Consider the following 24,221-nt stretch of genomic DNA (forward strand, 5'->3'; position numbering starts at 1 on the left):
GGCTCCGTGAACTCACACAGCGCTCCCAAATAGGCTGCCGCTCCACAGTCTTTACAGCCTCTTGTCTGGTCCTACACCTTTTGTATGAGGGGCCAATTATTGAGTCTACCAGGATCTATCGAATTGGGGGGGGGGTCAAAGTGGAACTTCCACAAGGAGCAGTGGGCAACCCCATCAACATCATCACATGGTCTATGTTCCTGGCCAAGCTGATTACCAGTACTATTCTCACACGCTTCACACCTGTAAAACGCTGTCTCAGTCTTAGAGCATTACTGTCTGATGCTGAGCAATGACTGCAAATATGGTCCCAAATTTCTTCTCAATGCAGACACTGCTGAAGCCCAGCGGGGAGATCCAGGGACATCAAGCATCAAAACTGACAGCAAACAGCAGAGTAGTTTCAGATTCTCTCATCCAGACGTGCACAAACATTGAATTACCGCTCAATACTGAATGTAGAAGTACCAGACATAACTTGACAAGCAATCTCCTTGTTGGTCCACAGCCCATGTTTTAAGAAACTCTGATCTGGGTTATTGGAGTTGGCTATGACCTCCAGATGGGCTAACGTCCTCAAGAGTGAGACTCCGTGTTTCCCATACATGGACTTATTTGTGGCCGCCCACCACAATATCAACACTGACCACCACAATATCAACACTGACCACCACAATATCAACACTGACCACCACAATATCAACACTGACCACCACACAATGATTTTCTATATTGGACTACCTAAATTGGATGAAATCGTGTCATTGTAGAGCTATGTGGGCTTTTGCACAGCCTCTCCTTGTGTCTCTGTCCCTCGATGAACCTGCTTGCACGGTTAAATTACTAATGGTAATTATTGTTGGCATAGAAGACGACTGGCTAAATCGTGATTAAATCCGGATAGCATCATAACCACGTTGTGCAAATTTGTTCAAAAATGAGTTTTTGTTCAAAACACCTCCAGCCGTCACCTACCACCAAAAATAGAATACTGAGATTCAAGTATGACAAAAGAGAATAGTCCATGACAAGAAAAGCCCTCATATCATTACTAGCTCAAGGACCAAACAAAGCCTTCAGACCTTGCACTGATAAATAAAGGACCTATTAAAGCTTGTAGTCTTTGCACGTGCAGAAGTACTTCAGAAAGCATCTAGTCCTTACTCGTCTTCTTTCTTTTAAGTATATTTTTGGGGCTTTTGCCTTTATATCGATAGGACAGTGGAGAGAGACAGGAAACATTATGGGTCAAAACATGTATTAAGAAGATGAATTAAGAAATATAGTCCACAACATATAAAAATAACATTTCTTTTTTTTTAATTAAAAGCATGTACAACACAAACCTTTTGTTGCCAATGTTAAATAGCATTCTTTTTTGCCGTTTTTTGTACATACATACAATAACTACTTCTTCGTCAAAAAATTAATCCATGCAGTAAAAACTTAAAAAGGGGGGAAATGATCCTGCCTTTTGGTTTCCCGCAATAAAAACCAATAATTAAAAAAACCTTCCAAAAATCCAAACCAACACAAAAGTCTGGCACATCCTGATAATGAGAATAAAACAAGAATTTAAACCTGGCAAGAAATTGCTTCAACTCTTGGACGATTAAGCTGCTACAATCCATAACCCCCCGGCCAAGCCTGTTTAGCTTATGAAGCTGGTGCTTTAGGTTCAAGTGGGTGACACAAATACACATTTCTGGAATAATGCTACCAGTTCTTTAGGCTAATCAGAAACCTTGGGGTCAGATGTGCCTCCTCTGAATACTACCATCCTTGAGCTGCCTCTTTCATATGTAATACTTTCTTTCTAACCGCTAAAGCTTTCGTCATCAATGCCACTTTCTTGACCAACCACCAACAACCCGTTAATGCAGTACATCCACATGGGAAACTTCAGTTTGTACATCTTGCTGAGAGATTTCAGTCTGTTAATGGAAACTGACAAAACTGATGTATAAAAGCTTGTCAAATATAAGAAACTATTGAACTCAAAGCCTCATCAACATATGGGGTGGAAGGGAACTTCATAGTCCCAGTCGCCTTACCAAATTTTCTTATAAAATGCCTCATCAAATAAAAGTTAATTTCTTTCATACCAATTCCAAAACAAAAACACAATGAAAACAAAGCATCACTTCTAAAAACTTAGATTGCATTCCCTGTATGCAAGTCCCCTGCCATCAGTTCCATGCAGGGGAGAGAACCGCTAGAACCTAAAAAACTTCTTAACCTTGCTATTGTCTAAACAACCCACACTTTTTAACCTGGTTTCCTTACCACTGGGAATTTAGGCCTAGTCCTTAAAGCAATTTAACTGGTGCAAGACAAATGGGTATGTTGGGCACAATATTTCTGGTCTTGGCAAAGAGCAGAATTGTGTAAATCACAAACACACCACTGAACGAGTTTCGAAACTAAAACTCATTCTCAATGGCATTGTTCATGGGAAAAAAGGCAGTTTCAAACGCTGAATATCTGAATGTTGATGGCTATAACTGGAAAAATAGGAGGAATCCAAGGCTTAGGAGTATCATGTTGACCTTGAATTTAAACTGAACCTTCAAATCTCTTCATAAAGACTTACAAAAGACACATCTACTAATTTTTTCCCTGAAAAAAAAAAAGTGTTCGAACTCACCAAAAGCAGGTCTTGATTTGGTAATAAATTGAAAAATCTCTGCAGGTATAAATCTAAAAAGTAAAATATTCAGTCTTTATCAATACTCAGCTTCAAACTGCAAAGTGGAGAACACCGTACTGTATAAATGTATTATCTACCAACTAATGCCATCAGACCTGAGGAACTATCATTTTACAGTGGCTTACAAAGCAGTTCTCAGTCAACATCCTAATTTTTGGCTACATAATTGTTCAATGCTGGGGTAAGAACAACAAAAAAACAGGACTCTAATGAAACTTGTGGTTAGCTGAATTTCTTCCATGGGGATGTAACAGTACACGGCAAGAGGAAACACTCCTAAAAACACCATCGATTCCCAACAAAGGCTAGTTTTCACAGACAAGGTATGGCCAACATTCAAACAACAACAACAACAACAAAAAATCCCTCTCTTTTGTGTTCCATATCGACAGGACCTGCTGGCAAAACTGGACTGTGAAAAATAAACGAGGAGTCCAATGCAAACAAGGATTTGGCCGGGGCACTATGATTGGGTCTGTGGGGAACATGGGCACCATGGGAGTGGGGGGGGTGGGGTTGAATGGGTTGTTAAATACAATGATTATGGGTAGGCGAAACGGCTTTGAGAATGGCAACACATTTCAAAACAAAATGAAACTGAAAGGGGAATAAAAAAGGAAGATCAGCGATTATTGTATAATAGTCTGAGAATAGTCCTCTACTGGCTTGGTTGGAGAGCAAGAGGGCTCCCCTTGAATGCCAAAAATTGAAATGAAAAAATATCCCTGGTGCCAGAAATGAAAGAGCAGGATGTCCTGGCTGGAGGATGGGGTGATGAGAAGCGGAGATGTCAGTTAGGGAGGAGGGGGTGGATGTGATGATGAGGCTGTTTTAGCCGCTTCCTGCTCCAGCAGCAGGGGGCACCAAGAGGCTGGTGAGGCCTTTACCACGGTGCCTCTGGCCTCCTCGCCGTCGCCCACCACCACCCTGTTTTGGCTACGGAGAGAGAGAGAGAGGGAGAAAATATTAGACCAAGAGAGAGAGAGAGAGATAGCGATATCAGACCAAGAGAAAGAAAGAATCAGGTAGAGATTCAGAGAATGAAAGAGAGTGAGAGGGAGAGAGAGAGGGAGAGAGAGAGAGAGAGAGAAAAACAGACACAGAGAGATCAGACCAAGAAAAATCACATCAGAGTAATCAAATAGAGAATCAGAGACAGAGAGAGAGCTAGACGTAGACAGAGATCAGATCAGATCAAGAGAGAGCGAGAGAGAGAGAGAGAGAATCAGATAGCTAAAGAATCAGATCAAGAGAGAGAGAGAGAGAATCAGATAGCTAAAGAATCAGAGAGAGACATCCATGGCCCACTATGAGAACTGTTTAAAGATGACCCCTGGTGAGCTCCGCATTGACCTCAGCTCTCCATTCACTTGGTCTGAAGCTGGTATAGATCACAACTCATTGTCTTCTGTCACACTTGAGGTGCTGTAATGCTATTTGAGAGAAGTTGTGAGAGGGGTGGCCTGGGAGCAGTAGATTTTAAGTGGCACTGTTGCTGCTACTGAAGCTGTTAAATCATGCTCAGACTTCTACACTAGTTAAAGTCACACCGCTGTTAAAACAGACTCGACGCTTTTAGTTATTACAGTGATGAGGGAGGGATACATCTTTGACATGCGAGAAACTTGAGAAGGGTTTAGGTGACATGTCAGCGTGTACGACTGACAGGGTGAGACTATTAAAGAGTAAACGAGACAGAGTAAGAGAGAGGAAGTTTCACTCTTCTGCTTTGGTGAAGCAGAGCATTTTGTAATGGCAATAAAGCTCACTTGAACTGAATTGAGAGAGCGTGTGAGAGAGAGAGAGAGCGTGAGAGAGAGAGAGAGAGAGAGAGAAGATAAATGTACTATTTCCATCAGCAGCCCTGCAGGAGGCCTGATACTGAGTGTTAAGATTAGACGTCCGCGCAGCTCATCTCCTTCCCTGATAACACCGGGCCCGACGCCCGACCCCCCCCCCCCGACCCCCATCTCCCAGCGGTGACGCACAGTCAGGGCTGATGAGGAGGAGCCCATCTGACAAAAGCGGAGCTGTCCCAGAACTCATCAGGTTCAGTGATACGCCAGCTCAGCGCTATACCCCAGTGATAAGAATTACACTGAGCCCGTCAGCAAATGTTTGGGTCACGCAAACACAGCCTCTGCTAGCGCTATCATCCCCTATATAAAGCCAGTGGCCTTTGACTATATGCCTATTTTATAAATAATGCTATTACTGTAGATTCTCTATGGCAGGACCCATTTATATTCCTTTCCTTATATTTCTATTTCTATTAGGTTTCTAGAAGGGAGGGTTATCTGCTCTGGTGACTACGTTGCCGTGGTGACAGCATACAGACAGGCTTGGTGTTAATTGGCTTCATGACTGATCTATGTGTGAGACGATTACATTGCGCAAATGAAAGTTTAGCTCAAAATGACAACTGTTGTGTAAAGTCCTCATGCTCAAGCCGACAAAACTCGGTGTGTTTTGTAGTCGACGCTATTCTCCGGGCATTTCTTTTTATACACTGTGCAAGTGAATGGGCATCAATTCTTTCTGATTACTGACATTCTGCTGGATAATCCGTGCAATACTGACAAGGGCGCGTCACACAAACTGTGTGATTTTTCCACGGAACACATTGTTCTAGATCAAATGAGTTTCTGTAAATGTGAAGTTCTGACAGGAAAACCTCACATTATGGAAAAGGCTGTAGATCTCTGCTCTGCCGAACACATCTGAGTGTTAAATTAAGGTTCTTGTGTAACCAATGTAGTCACTTTGGTTACACGATTCCTCATGCTTGACGTTCCAATTACAAGGTGTGTTTAGACCAGTCAGCCGTTACGCACGTTCTCTTTTAGTTGGGGGAACACAACAGGCATCCTTCATGTTATTCAGCAGGAGAAACAAAAATCTCTCTCTTTCTTTACCTTGTTCTCTTTGTTGCCGTCTCTACTTTGCGAGTCCTCCTCCCCCACTGGCTAACGTGGCAGCAATAAAACAAGGGGAGAGGAGAGGGGGAATAGAAGAGGACAAGAGAAGAGGAGAGGGGGAAGAGAAGAGAAGAGAAGGGGAAGAAGAGAGGAGAAGAGGAGAGGGGGAAGAGAAGATAAGAGAAGGGGAAGAAGAGAGGAGAAGAGGAAGAGAAGATAAGAGAAGAATAGAGAGGGGGAAGAAGAGAGGAAAGGAGAAGAGGAGAGGGGGGAGAGAAGAGAAGAGAGGGTGAAGAAGAGAGGAGAAGAGGAGAGGGGGAAGATAAGAGAAGAGAAGGGGAAGAAGAGAGGAGAAGAGGAGAGGGGGAAGAGAAGATAAGAGAAGAATAGAGAGGGGAAGAAGAGAGGAAAGGAGAAGAGGAGAGGGGGGAGAAAAGAGAAGAGGGTGAAGAAGAGAGGAGAAGAGGAGAGGGGGAAGATAAGAGAAGAGAAGGGGAAGAAGAGAGGAGAAGAGGAAAGGGGGAAGATAAGAGAAGAGAAGAATAGAGAGGGGGAAGAAGAGAGGAAAGGAGAAGAGGAGAGGGGGGAGAGAAGAGAAGAGAGGGTGAAGAAGAGTGAAGAGGAGAGGAGGAGAGGGAAGGGAAGAGAAGAGAAGAGAGGGGGAAGAGGAGAGGGAAGGGAAGAGAAGAGAAAAGAGGGGGAAGAGGAGAGGAGAGGAGGAAGAGAAGAGAGGGGAAGAAGAGAGGAGAGGAGGAGAGGGGGAAGAGAAGAGGAAGAGGAAGGAGGACAAGGAGGGAAGGGACCAGTGACAGCATAGAATGGATGGAATTTAAGTCCATGTGGCAAAAAATGTGGGGGAAAAGAAATGCAGGTGAAAGGTGAGAAAGAATATTTTTGTCAAAAAAAGAGAGGGAGTGACAGGAGAGGAGAGGACAGGAGACAGAAAGGACAGAGAGAAGATTTAGACCGCCTGAGGAACCGGCTGACGTAGAGATATCAGAATGAAGAAAATAGAGACCGGCATGCATTGCAGAGACCTGAAGTACACCACGGAAAGGAAAACAGTGCCCTACAGCAGCATTTGTTTCTTTCTGCACCTCTCTTACTTGAGGATTCACACTCACATGTCATGCAGATATGTCCTGACGGCTGTGAATACATTAGGATCCATAGCTAAGACTAACATTACATGAGAACATTCCTATAAGGCTCGGCTTATCAGGTAAATAGAGCTGGCAGCTGGCAGCTTTCAGTGTGTAACGAGTCACTTGCTGTAGCAGGCATGAAGATACCAGGTATGAACTGTGTGCCTCGATGCCTTGCTGCCAAAGAATGCTATCTCTGATTGTCTACATAGATACATAGTCTGTGACCATGCAGGGGGTTTAAATATTCTTATAATTTCTTAGTATTTAGTTATTTCTTTCCCTCCACCTAGCTTTGGCCTGACTTCCAGTTTTTGATATTGTTTGATATTGTTGTTGTTGTTGTTGTTGTCACCTGTGCAGAGCTTTGGTTGCCCTCTAATAACCCTGGTTCCTCGTTTGGCGCTGTCGTTCCGTCTCCATGCGGTGACGTCTTCTTGCTGGACTGCATTTTCATTTGCTGGGGTTTGGAGTGGGAGGGCAGGTTGTTGGGCGACTGTAATAACTGTAAATAAAATAACAACACAAACAAACAAACAAACAAGTTAGTTAGGGGAGAGCTGACGAGAGGGTCAAAAAAATAAATGCAATACTTAAAGCACAGCAAGTAAGATGATGTTGTGCAACGCTGTTTGGACACAGCGGTACAAGTATTTCACAAAAATGACATCATATCACAATAGGCAATTATATCGCTATGCTTTTGGCTAAGCAAACTTTGATATGAATTTATGTTTGGCGTTTTTTGGAGGTCAGCAACTAACTAGCTGCCCACAGCAACTGATACACAACCTCTCCAACTGTCCAGGCCCGTTTAAGGCCGGAGGGCACGAGTGCCTCCTCTGGGCACCCTGGAGAGTCCTCGTTCCTCACTGACCTTGGTGATGGTGCCCACGGCCTTGGTGCGGCCCTCCCTGAAGACCAGCCTCTGGTCGCAGTGCAGGTACTCGGGCGTCTTGATGAAGCGGAAGTGGACCAGGGCCTTGTCCCCCGTGCGCAGGCAGTCCCTGTTCATGGTCAGGATGGTGGCCGTTTGCCTGATGCTGCCACAGTGCACTGGGGCCCAGAGAGAACAGGAGCCATTTATAATATAGTCAGTCATAATAGCATAATGTGCTTATAGCATTTTTTACATATCCTGTATTATTTTACACGATTGTGCCCAATGTAAGGAGCTAATGCTAAATAAGCTTGTAATGCTAAAAAAAGTACTATGCCAGACAAAGTTGTTATTACTATTACGTTTTTATTTGCCCTCAAAACTCATTTGACACACTTGGGCCTGTTGCTGTAGAGCGGCGTTGCCCAACGTAGGGCAGAGGCTCCCTTTCTACCATGCAGTGTGTCAGGAGAGGATTTTGGCACCTCTGCTGTACAGCGATTAGAGGAAGAGAAATGTTTACTAAAAAAAACTAATGCAAGTCTACAGCCAGATTCATTCAGATGAGTTAGTTTGTTTTTCAGCCAGCCTCATAGACCAGCAGCAGCAGTGGAGGCTGTACTTCACATTTAATCCACAAGCATCGGAGGGCTTCACAAGTCAAGGGCGAATAATATTAGACATGCTGCTGTTAGGTATTTAAAACACTGACTATACCAGGCATCTGTGGAAAACACTATCCAAAGGCTATCCAAACCTTACGATTGTATACTATGTTCCATAAACACACTACTGTATAAATAGTTTCCCACTGAATGGGAAATATATCAGCTTGTGATAACTTGTCATTAGCACTTGGCTTGCATATATGTGTACTAATAGTAAAGGTGTCCTTGCTTTATACAATACCAAAGTCCTTATGGGCATGTCTAGCCACTCAGCTCAGCAGCCAGCTTGGGTCGAATACTTTCCATGCTTTGAGCTTTGGGCATATGTACCTACTGCACTTTTAGGCTTTTCCCTCTTCTTGAATTTCCCCTTGGGCATCATCTATCTATCTATCTATCTATCTATCTATCTATCTATCTCTCAGTATCACACTCTCCCTTATCCTCTACATTTCCAGTCTCTTCCCTGGTTCACTCCTGTAAGGTCATGTGTAATATGTCTTCCCGCTCACTAGGGGGTGCTCACGTCACGTCACGTACCCATGGCCTGGTAGCGCGGCGAGATGGTGGTAGGGTGGTGCAGCACCAGGATCTCGGCCTCAAACTCCCAGCATGCCTGCGGGCTGAGCCGGGGCGACACCATGACCATGCCCTTGCGTATGGACGAGCGCTTGATCTTCTTGAGGGCGAAGGAGGCCGTCTGGCCACCGCGGACCTCCTTGACCGGCATGCGCTTGCGGTGGATGGACTTGACGGCGATGGGGATGAAGGCGCCCAGGGGGTCCGGCCCCAGTAGCAGGGTGTCGTTGAGGCGGATGAGCCCGCGTAACGTGGTGCCCGACACCACCGTGCCCACACCCTGTGGACACACACACACACACACACACACACACACACACAAGCTATGTGAGTGACAGAAGTTTCACCCAGAAGAAAAAAAACACCTCGGCAGATTCTAGGAGTCTAGTGAAAAAAATACACTAATTACAATTATTAGTCGCCACTGTGCCAACACTACAACATTCAGAGGAAAAAAAAAATATTTAGACAGTTGGCAACATCCAGACATTCTGGGCATACAAGACACTTCCAAGTCCAGTAACAGACAATTATGAGGAGATGAAGAAGAAGCGCGCTTCCCCTGGACTAGGAAACAGGGCAACACCAGAGTAGCATACTAGGACTTAGTCATTTAGCAAAACTCAAATCCCTTTGAATGAAAAGACCGGTACCCAACACTACTTTGTCCACACAGTGAGAACAGTAAGTAGGATTCGTAACGGTACACAAAAAATCACGGTTCGGTTCATGTTCGCCACAGTAAGCCTGTAGGTACTGCTAGCCTAACGTTCACTAACAATATTACTGATGTGTAACAGGAATGGTATTTAGAATAGGTTAATTGGCTAAACCAGGGGTTCTCAAAGTTTTGATTGGTGAGGGCCAATTCAGGAACCCAACATTGAACTGAGGGCCGCCAAAGGGGTGGGGGGAGAAAAAGAAAAAAAAACCTGGAAAAAAATCCCATTTGTAATAATTTTAATGACCAGGTTGCATCTCTACAGTTTATATTTATTGCATTAAACAGATTTTAATTCATAACTGAGGCTAAACCTGGCTAAAATGCAATGCACACACAATCCCTGCGGTTCTCTACCCTCAACAAAAAAAATTGGGATATAACAGTTCTGGTTGCAGTCCATTTCAAGTACAAACTCTCAGTGTGCCTTGCTTCTTATCAGCATAGGCCTTATTCAGGGCCAATTCCAGCTACCAAAGCACCACAGGAAAACCTGACGGCCACGAAAAACCACTAAACGGAGATTCATTCTTTTCAAAATCACACAGTACAGTTGTACAGTTTTAAAAGTTTCACAGATGTTGTCAGATGTTATCGCAGGCCGCCAGAAATGTTTCCGCGGGCCGCCATTAGCCCCCGGGCCGCACTTTGAGAACCTATGGGCTAAACTGACATATGGTCCGCCACTTATCATGTTTATCTGGGAACTCAAATTTGAATCATGGTCCACATGCAAAAAAGCTTACTGTTGATTTCTGTTAAAGACTGCATTTGGCATATTCGGTACACATCTGTATTGAACCTAACATCCTGTAACCGGTTTGGTACAAATAATATTTTATTATATATTAGGTGTACCTTTACATCCCTAATTCATCTGAATTACCCATGCTGAAGAAGGCTGCTAATACATTTTATACCAACACAGAGGAGACTGGAGATAGGTAAGAGGTAATCAGGATATACTGAATGAATTCTGTATTAGGACACAGGAAATGGATTGGAGTGTGTGTGTGAGTGTGTCTCTTCATCTCCCCTCACCGGTACTGAGTATGTATCATCGATCTGAAACTCGGCTGGCTCGTCGTCCCGGAACGTAGTCCTGGACGACAGCAGGTTGAGGAACATCTTCAGCAGATCCATGTTCTCTCCCGTCACATTGGAGATCTGAAATATGGGGCACATTCTACCGGAATGTGGACACACACACAGACACACACACACACACGCACACACACACACACACACACACACACACACATACGTACACACAGACACGCACACACACATACACACACGTACACGCACACACACACACAGTCCTCAAGGTTACTTAGACTGCTTCCAATTCCAGAAACATCCAACACCAAAAAGTAATTTTCAGATATTAAGAAAAAAGAAAGACATTGCCATTTCAGCATCTCTAAAAGGTCACAACTTCACATGCTTTCCAGCACAGGAGATTGATTCCATCCATTGGCAAAATGGAATAGATTCCATCCACTGCCAAAAGCAGTCCTGCTGTTCATAATGCAGCACGATTACACGCAGGCGCGGATCAATGCATAGGCTAGATATGGCTGCAGGTCCCACATGTGCCAGCCTGCCAGGGGGCCCCCACTGGCCATAAAAAAATAAATAAATAAATAATTAGTTCAAATTTACATAAGAGAATAAAACGTACACTTCATTGGCCCAAAATAAATATTTAATGTAGAAAGGCACTGATTGGGTAAAGATGTGGAAATTCACGGTCAGATTAGGTTTTAAAAAAATTATACGTCATTCATAGGCCTAGGCTACAGTTCCGTTGGACACCTTGAGAAAATGACGGAAAGAAGATGTGAGAGCGGGTCTCAAAAGCGAAAGGTTCTAGTGTAAGATCTAAAGAACAGCAAGAACAACATCTCCTGCAAAAAAGCCTACTGCTGTGTGTTTGAGTAGCCTAAACCACATGAAGAAAGCATAGAGAACTGTCACACAAGGGATGCTAACAATGCCCACAAGAATGAAGAAAAACGTCTAAAGGTAGGAATATGTAGCCTAGTTCATAACTGCTATGGCATTATTGCATTTGTTGTCGATTATTATAAACTGTCTGCTGGTGTAGCAAATCGTAGGCTATGTTTTTTGTTTTATGTTAGTTGTTGCTGTAAGGAAGTTGTCTGCAAAGATGTCTTGTCTGTGAATATTTATTTGGTGGTTCAACTGCTGCTGCCTGTTGTGGGTAGGCCAGTTGTTGCTGTAAGGACGTTGTCTTATTAGTAGTTGGTGGTTCAATTGCTGCTCTGTAAGGATGCTGCCTGGTGTGAGTAGGCCTGTTTGTTGTTCAGCTATTGCTGTGCCAACGTTGCAGTGATGTTGGTTCAACTGTATGTTGCCTTATGTGGTAGGCCATTTTGTGGGAGGGGGGCTCACAGAAAATGTAGCCTAGGGGCCCATGACCACCTTAATCTGCCCCTGATTACACGTCTCTTACCAAACATGACACGGTCAGACACAACACACATGAAGCTGACCTGGCAGCTCTGACCTCTAAAAAAAACTGCCATTATGCGGTCTCCCACCCGCAGGTACTTTTCTGATTTCATTTTATGTCACGCTACTATGAAAATATAAGCTGGGATCGGATATGACATACAAAATGATGAGAAAAATTCCAACACCCTCTCTTTCCCTATAGGCCTGTTCCATTTGAAAGAAATGATCTGGGGTTCCAATCTACGGAATGAAGCGTTTGGCTGTGAAGGCTCATCTGAAATCAAATTAAAGAGAACAGAAAAGAAAAGAAAAGGCCCTGATTGAATATTCTTGTGAAAGCACGGCTCTCTGAGGAGCTCTGGTGTGTGTGTGTGTGTGTGTGTGTGTGTGTGCTTTTTAAGTTGTAATTAACTGGGCCAGCCCAAGCCAAGCCACAATTTCCATCCCCCACAAAAATGCTGACCATAGACCATGCAGAGGATGCGAGTAACCGTTCACTAAGGAGCACAGCGTGGCGCACAAGCCCTGCTCTCTATACAGATCGCTACTATTTCCGCTGATCTAAGCGACTTTTAATTTATTCTTTAGCCACCCCCTCAAAGTCTGTTGTTTACACAAGTAATCTGCCTTTAAATGTCCCCACCAGGACATACATCTTTGTTTGTTGAAGGCAGACGCCATTGTTATTTTACCTATGGACTTGACGGTACAAACTGATCCGCCCTTGTACTATCACTTCCTATTCGCTTATACTATTACCTCAAAATTAAATACGTAATATGGTCGGTTGTTCACATCGTTTCAAGATAAAGTGTAACATAGCTTCAGCCCTAATTGTACTGATTGGGCAAACACTGAGTGCGGTCTTAATCTCTTTGCCCTTGCCTATCCCATCTGAATTTAGACGCATGTAACAACTGAACGTACACGAATGAATAACTCAGCGCAGATAGGAGCGGTCAAAGTATAGCATGCGTAGTGAAGTGGTCCGAAGACAGGCCTACCTCTCTGAGCTGAAGTTGGAGGCGGTGACTATAACGTCATCTTTGTTCTGTACCAAGACAGGGATTTTCCTGCAGCCCGGAGATTTGAGTAACCTCTGCAGTAATTTCAGCGTCTCTACAAAAAAAAGAAGCACACACGGACATTACACATATCCTTGTTTTCTACGCACTCTGAAGACATAAAGGTGAAGCTGTTTAGCTTAGCCTTGTTTAAAGAAAGGTTCACTTATCCGTGATAATGAGGTGTTTTATTTGCAAATGGCTGCAGCAGAGCTCTCTCACCTTGTAAAATATTGGCTGGGCACATGTCTATTTTTGTGACCACAACAAACACGGGGACATTTAATGCCAAAGCCAGGCCAAGATGCTCTTTTGTCATTCCCACAATCCCTGCATTACTGCCAACCTAGAGAGACAGAGACAGATAGAGACACACAGAGAGAGAGAGAGAGAGAGAAAATAAAGTGGGGAAGAAGCAGAGGTCAAGACATAATGGTGACTAAAAGATCCTACACATTCCTGAATGTAAGTTCTTTCTTAAGAATGACCTTTTCAAATGTTCAAACAATGACAGAGAGGGACAAAAGAGCAGATGCCAAGCAATGGATATCATCTTTAGATATGCGATTAACTCATGTACGAACCGCCGTAAACACCGTACAACAACCTCAATACCAACACCTATTAGTGAAATGCAGCCTAAATAATCCCTTCATGTATTCCGAATCCAACCTATCCAGCCTCCCGGTTTTATCCTCCCTCATTTTCTCTTCCTCTGGGCTTCCTCTCCAGGCTCTCTTGCCCCCTCCTCTACTTCCTTCATCAGCTGTAGAAATGTAAGGTGTCAACATCTATCTTGAGGGCCTTCTACACTTCAGCTGTGGAGTGTTCTAGGTGGCATCATCAGTTGGTATTGCAGTACTCTGAAGAGTGATGCATGTGATAAATAAAACTGTGAATCCTTTGGTCTTTTTCCCTTCCCTCCTCACTCCACTGGCAACATGCTCCTCCTCCTCCTCTCTTCCTGATCTGCTCTTTAGCTAGTTCTTCCTCCTTCTCGGCCCCAACTCTGTCCTCATCGCTCTCTGCCAATTCCCTCTTTGGTTCTCTCGTCCTCAGCCATCTCACCATGAGCATGCAGAAGTCCGGCAGGTGTCCAGTCATGCCGAACACGGTGGTCTTGAGGTACTTCTCGTGACCCGCCAGGTCGATGAAGGTGATGACCTTGGAGGAGCGCTCGCAGATCTTGGTCCAGTCCAGGCTGCCGCCGTGGCTATCTGGTTTGTTCACCACCTGAGAAGATGGGGGCAAGACGAGACAGGTGTGTACTAAACTGTGACTGATCAAGCCAGGAACACCTGGACACGGAAAAGTGAGTTTTGAGCATTGAGTGCTTCACCAGTCATCATGCAAAGTGTTCTTATTTAAATAATACATGAACGCTATGCTGCATATATGCAATGCATGCTATTATGTCAAGCGAGTGTGATAGATGTGCATAAAATTACCATGTCCATGATCTCTTACAACCCTAGGGTCATTGTAGGGTCATTGTAGAGTCAGCCACAGGCCACATGTATTATCAGTAAAATAATGCAGTTTGGCAAATCTGCCAGACAGACATTGGTCTTAAAAGCTTGACTGATTAGATGTATACATGGGCTGTAACACCCACCAACGTAATAACGTCCCACCAACATAATAAACCAGAAACACAATAAAAAATCTGCACATTTTAAACCCTCCAACGTAATAACTTCTCACCAACGTAATAACCCAATAATTATTACGTTTTGCCGGAAGTTATTACGTTGGTGGGGAGGTTAAAAAAGTTCATGTAATAACTTTCCATCATCACTGATTTAGTGAAATTATATTTGTTTAATCAATTGTAAGGGTATAGTTGTCAACAGTTGTCACCATCTAAACCAATCTCATGACCATGAAGCTTTGTACCTCCTCCCTCCCTTTTACTTTCTACCTTTACTTATTATTCATCATCTTTACTACAGTAGGAGCCAAGCAAAGCTAGACAGACATGTCCTTGACTCTTTATGCAACATCTCTTGAACTAAAAAGAGGTACAGTATGTGCATTGGCTGAATTAACACAACTTCATGCATTTCTTTCACATCTACTGCGGTCATATTCACTGTGTTCACTCGGAAGGAATCAGTTGACATGGCTCTTGTAATGACATCTCAGAACATGTTGAGGCTAAAAGCACGTTTAAAACCTGCGCCGTTTCAGCCGCCTGGGTGCGAACTCTAGCAGGACCGTAACAGCACTCCGTCTAGGCACGTGAAATTGAAATCGAGCGAAGTTCTCTTTTAAGATGCAGCATCATGTTTGTGTGTCTGAATGTTGCTAAAAAGGAGAACGTGGAAAGTGATGTGCAAATAAACCTTCTAACGGTTAGTCGATTTCCCACGGGTCCTTAAAAGCCATGAGAATTTATGACTGTATGCCCATTGAAATCTGCCCATTCTAATTTGGATTTTCCAAGCCCATTGCAGCTAGTTTTTAAAATCTGGATATTTGTGTGAACATTTTACCAACTTATCAATTTCATTAAGCAGATGTCAAATAAGTAGAACTTCATTAAGTGTAACTTCACTTTATTCAGGCACTGTGACTAGATAATAATGCAAATCAGTGCTTTGTTGACAAAACAAACAAACCATTACTTTCAAGTTGAACCAACAGTCATTTATATTCCTGTGCTTAATGCTTTATTGATTTCAACTAATGTGATTAATTAAATGTAGCACAAAAATGTAATAGAACACCATTTACTTGGATACACTGCAGTTCCCTTTATAAAGAAATGCTACCACCTGATAAGCTACAATAATCATGTAACATTTTCCCATGGGAGATTTTCTATTTAGTTTCTATTCCAGTATTTTTGCTGACACGTTCGCTTTACTTCAGTTCCTTGTTTGTTCTCTGCCCTTTCCAGGTCACACTGAATCTGAACCTCCACTGCTGCTAAATGTTGAAAACATAAATCTGTACAGTGTTTCCCACAGAACTGAATTCCATTTGTGGTGGTTGGTTTGCAGAATTAACTTGAATACAACAGAATGAGATTTAAAAAAATAAAAAAATCCTGCTTAGTGTTTTCCCTTACCTTCATCATTCCATGAAAGAGTAAAGAGTGAAACCGGAACACTCTCATCCCCCAGAATCCCACCTGAAACGCTGATGTTGGTAGTGTGGCATTAAGCCATTGGCGACACAGTTTACCTCGTCAGACTGAAAAGATGCCCACCTGTCCATGTTGGTCAAAGCCCAGGATGTCGTTGCCCACGCTGCTTGTGCGGCCGCTCTCCATCTCGTGTTTGTGGCGGAAGAGTTTCTGGCGGGCAAAGCCGCGGCCGTTGTCCAGCTCTCCGTGGGTGAGCACGCCCAGTAGCGTACTCTTACCAGCGTCGACGTTCCCCACCACGGCCACTCTAGAATACACAGAGTTCTTAATCAGTAACCAGGACAACAGTCATCAGGATGTGGTCTGGTCAGACAAAACAAACATTTGTTAGCATTCATTTTTACATGTATTCATTTATACTCATTTATTCGTTAATACCTCAAACACGAGCTAATGCAAACAGTCAAGTACATCATTTGAACTCTACAAGTTGACTAACACGTTCATTTTTCTCTGAGATTCTGTGCCATGTTATAGACTCCCTGCAACACAATGAGTATCATCTGCTGTTCTGACAGCGATGCAATTGGATGTCTGATTTTAGACTAGAGATAGGAAAAAAAAACACATTCAGTATATCTTCTCTTTAATATTTAATTCAACAATGGTATGAAAATTTCACCATGCGAAAATAGTATTCACTACTGTTCGCCCCCCCCCCCCCCAAAAAAAATTGTCAACAACTAAAGGATTCCTATTAACTCACTGAGTGCCAAAAACGTAATATTACCTTTTTCCTTCCCATGCGTTGAGTGCCAAAAACGTAATATTACGTTTTTAGCTTTTTTTTTTAATTACGAAACTAGACACTCTAACACACCTTATATGTGATTTTTGGGAACTCTGTGATGAATGGAAATGAAATATATGACGATCGAAAACTCATGAAAAACGCATAATCTGGACATTTTATCATAACTTCGGTTGCCGCTTTTGGATTGAATCAGTGACGATGCACGCCAGGTCAAAACCAGGCCATTTTCGTGGGTCTATCACTAGGTGGCAGTCTCGCCAGGTCTCGCTGATCACTTCCCGGAAAGTTTACACAAGTAAGTAACAGGCAACACTTCATATTTCATGAAAGACGTTATATCTCCATTTCTAGAAAAAAACAGCGATTGATGAAAACTAGCCACTGTTTAGCTTGGGATTTCTCAGGAACAGAGGCGTGTAGAAATACACAGTTTGCACCCACCGGGAGCTTAAAGTCTCACCTTTTAATCGAGCCATTGTATGTGTTCATAGCTATAACATAGAATATGCTGTGGCTGTACAAAAATCATCAACAATGGTCTAGATTGCTGGCACTCTAGGACAAAGCTCCAGAAAACAGCTTGGCATTCAATGAGTTAAATACTTCAAAATTAATAAAACTGGAATTTTATTCACAAATGACTGTAAAAGTCCAGTGAAGATGCCATCACAAATGACTGGGCTTTGTCATCTCCGATCAGTATCAATGACATTGATCGCACAATATGGAACATCCCCTATTTCAGACTGCCAGTAACACAGGACAGACACAGAACAAACTGACAGACAGAGAAAGCGAAAGAGAAGGTAGAATGGATCCCAAGACAGAAACTGAACAGACTACAACAGCTTGACACCCCAAGACAGAGACACTGAGACGAGGAAAAGCAGAAGAAGAGACTGTGACAGGGGGAGAGGTGGCAGAGGCGAGAGAGAGAGAGAGAGAGAGAGAGAGAGAGAGAGAAAATAAAATACAAGATGACCACACCGTGGTGGGAGCTAAAGAAATTGGATCGAGAGGCCAGAGGACATCAAAAAGAAAAAAGAAAATAAGTGACAGGCTTGCAGAGAGAGGGAAGACTGAAAAAAAAAAATGGAGGAGAAAAGTGTAGTACAGCCCCCCCATCAACACAGACAGAGTGCTTCTGTGTGCACATCATTCCTAGCGAACAGAATGAACGAATGCCACAATCAATGTATCAATGATGTAGATATCAGCTGGTCCAATATTTACTTAAATCCATTAAAGGGGCAATTCTTAGTTTTTGTTTTACACTAAGGTTATGGTTAAAAAAAAAATACTTATAATATAAATCCATGAAAACAAACTCCATTCTCTCTGAACAGTTGCTGCGGAATGGAATAATAGGATAGTGCCATCTAGTGGACAGAGGAGACGGGCTACACTCACACCCAAGTGTGGGGACCATTCACACAGCAGACAAATCTCATTTCAACATTCACACTTGCTCCAAGCTAATTCCATGTCATGATCACCCATCATACCGGTCAACATTTAGCTTTTAAATACAAGTTTTTTTTTTCTATTTTGACAGTGTTTGCACAGAATCAGTGTTTGCATATTTAACATGTTTCATGCACTCCTTGCAACCCTACATTTCGGTCGTTGCTTTTACCTTACCGATAGAGATACGCATGCCAGTTATGTATCTAACCTGCTGCCTGCAGCTTACCTCCGAAACTCCAAATCTGCTGTCAGATTATGTTCCAAGGACACAATTTGCCTATTGTGTATCAACAACACTCAATAACAGTAATGATGTGATGTGTTAATCACAACATTTCTTCTCTCACAATTTGACAAACTAGGCTATTCAATTAGCCGCTTTCTTGCGAGACTCAGTGGCTGTGCACCCGCTTCCTTATTTGGGTTTTGAGTTACAAAGGAGTTGAAACAGTCATTGTGTAGGCCAGTGTTTTTCAAAGTGGGGTCCGGGGTTCTGCAACAGTGCCTATGTAAGCTATACCAGTTTAAATTATATGAATCCTTGACACAATAAGCAAGGTGCAAAGACAATAAGCAAGGTGGTTCAGTGAGTAGGCCTATTGTGTAATATAATGTGGATCTACTGTATTTTTTTAGCTGGGTGGTCCGTGATTTTTTTTTTTTTGTTGGTTAAGTGGTCCTTGGTCTGAAAACGTTTGAGAAACACTGGTGTAGGCTATGTGTAGGGTGTATTTTGACCATCATTTGGCAACCTGGGAAATGTCAGCCTAACAGAAAAAATTAATGGATCCGTAATTTTAAAATGAAGTTTGATGGTCATGCAAATTCCAGGAGTTTCATCATTTGAAGAGGCCAGGCCTGAGCTCATACAAACACAGACCCCTTCAGAATCCTGCTACAACACATTGCTACAACACTCCAACTTATGGCTTTCATAAGGCCTGTGTTTGCCCATGTATACATACCATCTGAGAGGAGGGTGGTGTGTGTGTGTGTGTGTCTGCACAGCCAGTGGGTTGTAGCACAAGATCAAGCCAGCTTGGGTCTCTCCCACTTCTGTCTCGTGAGTCATCGTGAGTCATCGCGAGTCCCCACCCCTTTCTCTGGCTGCTTCTCACCTGACTTCCAGGAAGTCGGTGTCCCCGACGCGGCGACGAATGAGGTAGTCGCGCACGCAGCCCCCCGTCTCTGCCCGCTCTCTCAGCAGGATGAGGTCAGCCTCCACCTGCTCGCACAGCGACTGCACCGTGGCCACCGACGCCTCCATGTCCTGCTCGTTCAGCCCGTACTCACCGCCGTCTGAGAGGGTCGGGGTACAGACAGGTAGAGAGAGGGTCGGGGTACAGACAGGGAGAGAGAGGGTCAGGGTACAGACAGGTAGAGAAAAGGACAAGTGACAGAAGAGACAATTACATATACAGTACACTGTGTAATACACTGTGTGGTAATATATTATGAATAAGTAATGGTTCAATCCTTATTAAAACATTAATATTCACATTTTTTTTTATATTATTTCAGTTTTACAACCTGAAAAACACAGTATCTGGAAAGCCATGTTTGGGCATTAATATCAATAAATATCATATTAAGTGTCATTTGCAGCCAACCCAAACTTTTGTAGGATGGAAGACAAGCATGCCCTCAGTATGACTGAACCACTAAAAGTGTGTATACTAGCATGTTCATTGGTTGTCTATAAGGCCCATTTGCTGTCAATCATTACTTTTTCTTTAAATGTAATATTTTATTTACCGGTATGTTGAGCCAACATTTGAGGTAGAGGTCTGCGCAAGACAGATTTTTCAGTCCCACTCCAGCAATATTTTGCCCCGGTGTCTGGTTCTTTCATTAGTGACTCCCTACGGCTATGCTAGGTGAACGATTCCCTTATTACAAGTTTGTTTATCATCAAATTGGTTTCGCAAAGGTTATATTAAGGTGAAAATCTTGCACAGTGTACCTTTAAAGCCTGCTCAAAACAGCTATGCAGGAGGGATATTCAGTTCTGCTTTCTGGCCCACAAAAGGAGCAGCTGACACACAGAACTGAGAAAGACTGCTAGATGTCTGATTTAATGTTTCTTTAGAACATCTGAAAAAGCCTACTAGAGGTGCACTCTTCCGCATGCTTTAGACTTTGAGCTTCGACAACAGCTTTCAAAATGTTTCCCACGGCGCACTCGTTAGCGCCACGATTCAGGGGTCTTGCGGGACTCCCACGGGAGTGCACACCTCTAATTTGAGGTCTCCACAAATAATGGGCATGAGTATATTAAGGATAAAACACAGGGAGGTTGTGCTTTTCTGTCATTTTCAAAGGACTGAAATGGTATGTGGTCGTCTGGGTGAACCCAGACGAACCTGTTAGCACATTTACATTTGCGTTGCAGGTCCGCCAGCAATGGTTCCAATTGACGGCAGATCCCATTAATCCACACAGGCACCAAACAACTGGCCGACCAGTTCCTCAACATATTTGTGATCCAATGAGAAGAATGAGGAACCACTAAAGATGTGTGGAAGTGTGAAGTGTAGGCCTGAGATACTCATACTCTTTGAGATGCAAAAGGGAAAAAAAGGGGAGTAATACATTTCGGGCCAACAGGCTAAGATCTGACAGCACAACAGTGACAAGTGAAGGTGAGACAAGAACAGAGGAGAACATAATGTAGTCATATCACCATCATTTGTCATGAGAGAGATCAGAGGTGATAGATAAGGGGCGTACTACATTCCATCCAAACAAAAACAACTAGCCATTTTCACTGGTAGTGTCAAGACAAGGTTAGTACAATAATTCTGAACTTTTGGTTCACACATAAAACCCTTTAGCGTCTAGAAAATGTCAGGAGTTAATTGTATGTCTGAAAACAGTTTAACAGTGAGATGAGTGGTAAAACGCTTCATGACAGCGGATGAACAACTATGTGGGATTGTATGTGCCCACTGTCTAAGCCACGACATAAATTGATCCCCCAAAACAGAGAACATGACGGCCAAAGGTGCCCTTTGACCTATAGGGACAGCTGAGAATAGGAGGGGGTGACAGAGCACTGCTTAGGAGAGCAAAACACACTGTGTACAAAACGCGCTGCCACAATGCAAAGGGCGCAGGCAAGAGCTAAATCATCCCATAGGATTTGAGAAAATGTCACCATCAAAACACAGTTGTAAAAAGTCAGCATGGGGAAGAAACAAATTTAAAGCTCTGCACTATTCAAAATGCCACACACACTGACATTTTAGAGGTAACTGACTGCACGGCTTGTTTACTCAAAAACATTGATCTGAGACTAACTGGTTGATGAGAGAGGGAGCCCTAATCTGTATTAGACGCAAACGATCCAAATGTAATTAGTGCAAAATGTAGAATGCTTTTCACCTGCTTGAGCCACATGGTTTTGGTAAAAAAAAAGAGGCACCCAATGAACCCTCACCAAGCCCACAATCAATGTCGATTTCAGCAAGTGCATTCTTGTGAGTTCAGCCTCCAAGCAGTTGCCACTCATTGCCCCAGTACCCAGAGGCTGTGTCCAGAATGTTTTTTACGGTGGCCATGGTAACACCACACTGGTGTCAGAGCTGTGAGCATGTGCTGTGGCCAGGGAAGGTGAAAAGGTCACTGGGCTAACTGTAAAACGTCTGGAGGTATGGGTGGCTTGTCACAAGTCTCAGCCCGATTGTTGAGCTGTACAAATTATATTAAGGCTGACTTTTTGAGCTGTAACTGCAGCGTTTCGTCTACATTTTGGGGCTTGGCACCGCTGTCTCAGAAAAAGGGCAGGCAAGCATACAATACTGTCCTGGTTGCCTCGTAAGTTATCCTGTCAAAGTGTCCTCCTCCGCTGGCTGGCACTCGCATCGCAGTTCAAAAATAAACAGCAATACTAATCAGAGGTCATGTATTACCTACTCTGGGGTTGAGAGCAAATAAGCGAATTTCCCAAAAACTTAGTGTTCCTTTAAAGAAACACCATGGAAGAATTGACATCTATGCCCCTTGAGGTCAATATTCAAAGCTTTTTTATACGGAGATGGTACCAAGTTAGTCTAAAAGCGGCTAAAAGGGTCATGACATTACAGTACATAATTCAACATCTAGCATTCCAGGCACACATTGGCAACGTGAAATCATTCTCCACATTGTAAGTCAGTAAATCAGACTGAGTTTGAGCAGTCGTTTTGAGGTAAAAAAAAATGCATTGTGTTGCTTCAAAATTCACAAAGAGCAACTAACCTGAGCCCATTCCCACCACGTAGATGGTCTCCCCACAACCCTCATCCATCCTCTCCCTGAGCTGTCGAAATAACACATCATACTGTTCTCCAGTTGGACTGACCAGAGCCATCTGAAGGACAAGTTGAAAAGGCACTTCTGTTAAAGTTAATAAGGCATTTCTGTTAAATAGTATGCTACTACAGTAATATGCAAAGTAAGTTGTGTTAACAGGAAGTCAAAAATAAAAAATGAATGCTATGTTTGGCTCCCAACTTGACAGAACAAACAGAAGCAAACATGGTAAATTGCAAAAATAATATGTCAATGAATAATTCAAATAATGCAAGCACAAAATGTGAAATCCTTTGTCAATTAACATGATCAATACCATGGCTGCACACTGAAGTGGACATAATATTGGCCAGATGGTACTTTTCTGTTGACGTTACCATATGTTGACATGGCTAGCTACGTGTCATTCATTGAAAGAGTCGGTTAGCTTGCTAATGCTAACCTTGTGTACATAAAACCAGACAGTTCCACAATTAAACACACTGGTCGAATTTTACCATGAACAACATGTTTTGCAATGACAGCAATAAAATAGCTGAAACGTTAAATGATATATTAGAGAACGTCATGTCAGATAATAGACAAAGGCCTACCTTGCTAGTGAGGTCTAAATGATCCTCGGCCTCGCCATTGTGAGCTTCCCCGTCCTCATAACAGTCCCCTCCAGATGGATCATCGTCGCTTCCCCGGTCTGGAGCAAACATGCAGGCAGGTACAACAGTGTCTGCCACTGCTATTGAACTCGGGCTTAAACTCGACTCGGTCGCCGCCATGTCTAATACCTGTCATTGAAGACAATAATGGTTGGTATCAATTAATGCACTGATGAACAGTTGGCTGTAAATTTGGCTAGCAAGAAGTTAGCTAGCAAGCTAGCCAAACACTGTAACGTAAGCTAAACGTAGTTTAGCCAGCTTGCTAAGTGTTGGCTAACAATACTAGCAAAACAGCTACCTGTAAGTTTATAAAGTTTGTGTTTAAACTAAAACATCCATGTCTAGTGCAACGGAAGTAGCTTTTGCAGAGACGCATCTGGTTTAGGAATATTTAAATGTTTATGTTCATCACATTTCATAACATTAACACATTGCAACTTCAAATCTGAACCTAAAATACACACATACCAGCTGGGTCGTTGCGTGGCCTTGCTTGTACCACTGTCCCAGATTCGACAATATCAACGCACACGCCCACTTATGAATAATGCATAGACTATTATCTCTTATCTACTATCCCGACTTTATTCACATTTTCTGTGAACACAAAAGTCACAAACTATGTGAAATACAAAATGACCTTTTGGTTAACATTTGAAATAGCCTATACTGGGGCCCCAGCTGTCATCTATCCTACTTACTTGGTCTACACGAATAACTGCCAACAGCACTTG

The 24,221-nt window shown here is 43.1% G+C and overlaps 1 protein-coding gene across 3 annotated transcripts; it reads right to left on the bottom strand.

Moving 5' to 3' along the window:
• Positions 1-1,297: 1,297 nt before the first annotated feature.
• Positions 1,298-24,007, bottom strand: LOC125297790 (GTP-binding protein 1-like). 3 transcript variants are annotated; one of them, XM_048248271.1, is made up of 14 exons: positions 23,956-24,007; positions 23,425-23,613; positions 22,778-22,889; positions 19,657-19,837; positions 16,381-16,564; positions 14,235-14,399; positions 13,389-13,512; positions 13,107-13,221; positions 10,663-10,807; positions 8,862-9,180; positions 7,651-7,829; positions 7,129-7,278; positions 5,626-5,676; positions 1,298-3,646 (listed from the first exon to the last, which is right to left on the bottom strand). In XM_048248271.1, the coding sequence occupies exons 2-14, from the start codon at positions 23,602-23,604 to the stop codon at positions 3,542-3,544; spliced, it is 2,010 nt and encodes a 669-aa protein (XP_048104228.1). In that variant the 5' UTR covers positions 23,605-23,613; positions 23,956-24,007; the 3' UTR covers positions 1,298-3,541. The 3 variants fall into 3 exon arrangements, with proteins under 3 accessions (XP_048104228.1, XP_048104227.1, XP_048104229.1); XM_048248270.1 differs by lacking the exon at positions 23,956-24,007 and adding an exon at positions 23,786-23,855; XM_048248272.1 differs by lacking the exons at positions 5,626-5,676; positions 23,956-24,007 and adding an exon at positions 23,786-23,855.
• Between the last annotated feature and the right edge of the window lie 214 nt (positions 24,008-24,221).

Source organism: Alosa alosa, chromosome 7 (assembly GCF_017589495.1).
Source record: "Alosa alosa isolate M-15738 ecotype Scorff River chromosome 7, AALO_Geno_1.1, whole genome shotgun sequence".
NCBI lineage: Eukaryota > Metazoa > Chordata > Actinopteri > Clupeiformes > Clupeidae > Alosa > Alosa alosa.

What these genes read in the sequence shown, in the direction of transcription:
- LOC125297790 (XM_048248271.1), bottom strand. Translation starts at nt 23,604, where the DNA reads ATGGCGGCGACCGAGTCGAGTTTAAGCCCGAGTTCAATAGCAGTGGCA. An exon ending in CCGTGGGCACCATCACCAAG is followed by an intron (nt 7,279 to 7,650) that starts GTCAGTGAGGAA and finishes TTTTATTTACAG; the next exon opens with TTATTACAGTCGCCCAACAA. An exon ending in GCAACCAAAGCTCTGCACAG is followed by an intron (nt 5,677 to 7,128) that starts GTGACAACAACA and finishes CTGCCACGTTAG; the next exon opens with CCAGTGGGGGAGGAGGACTC.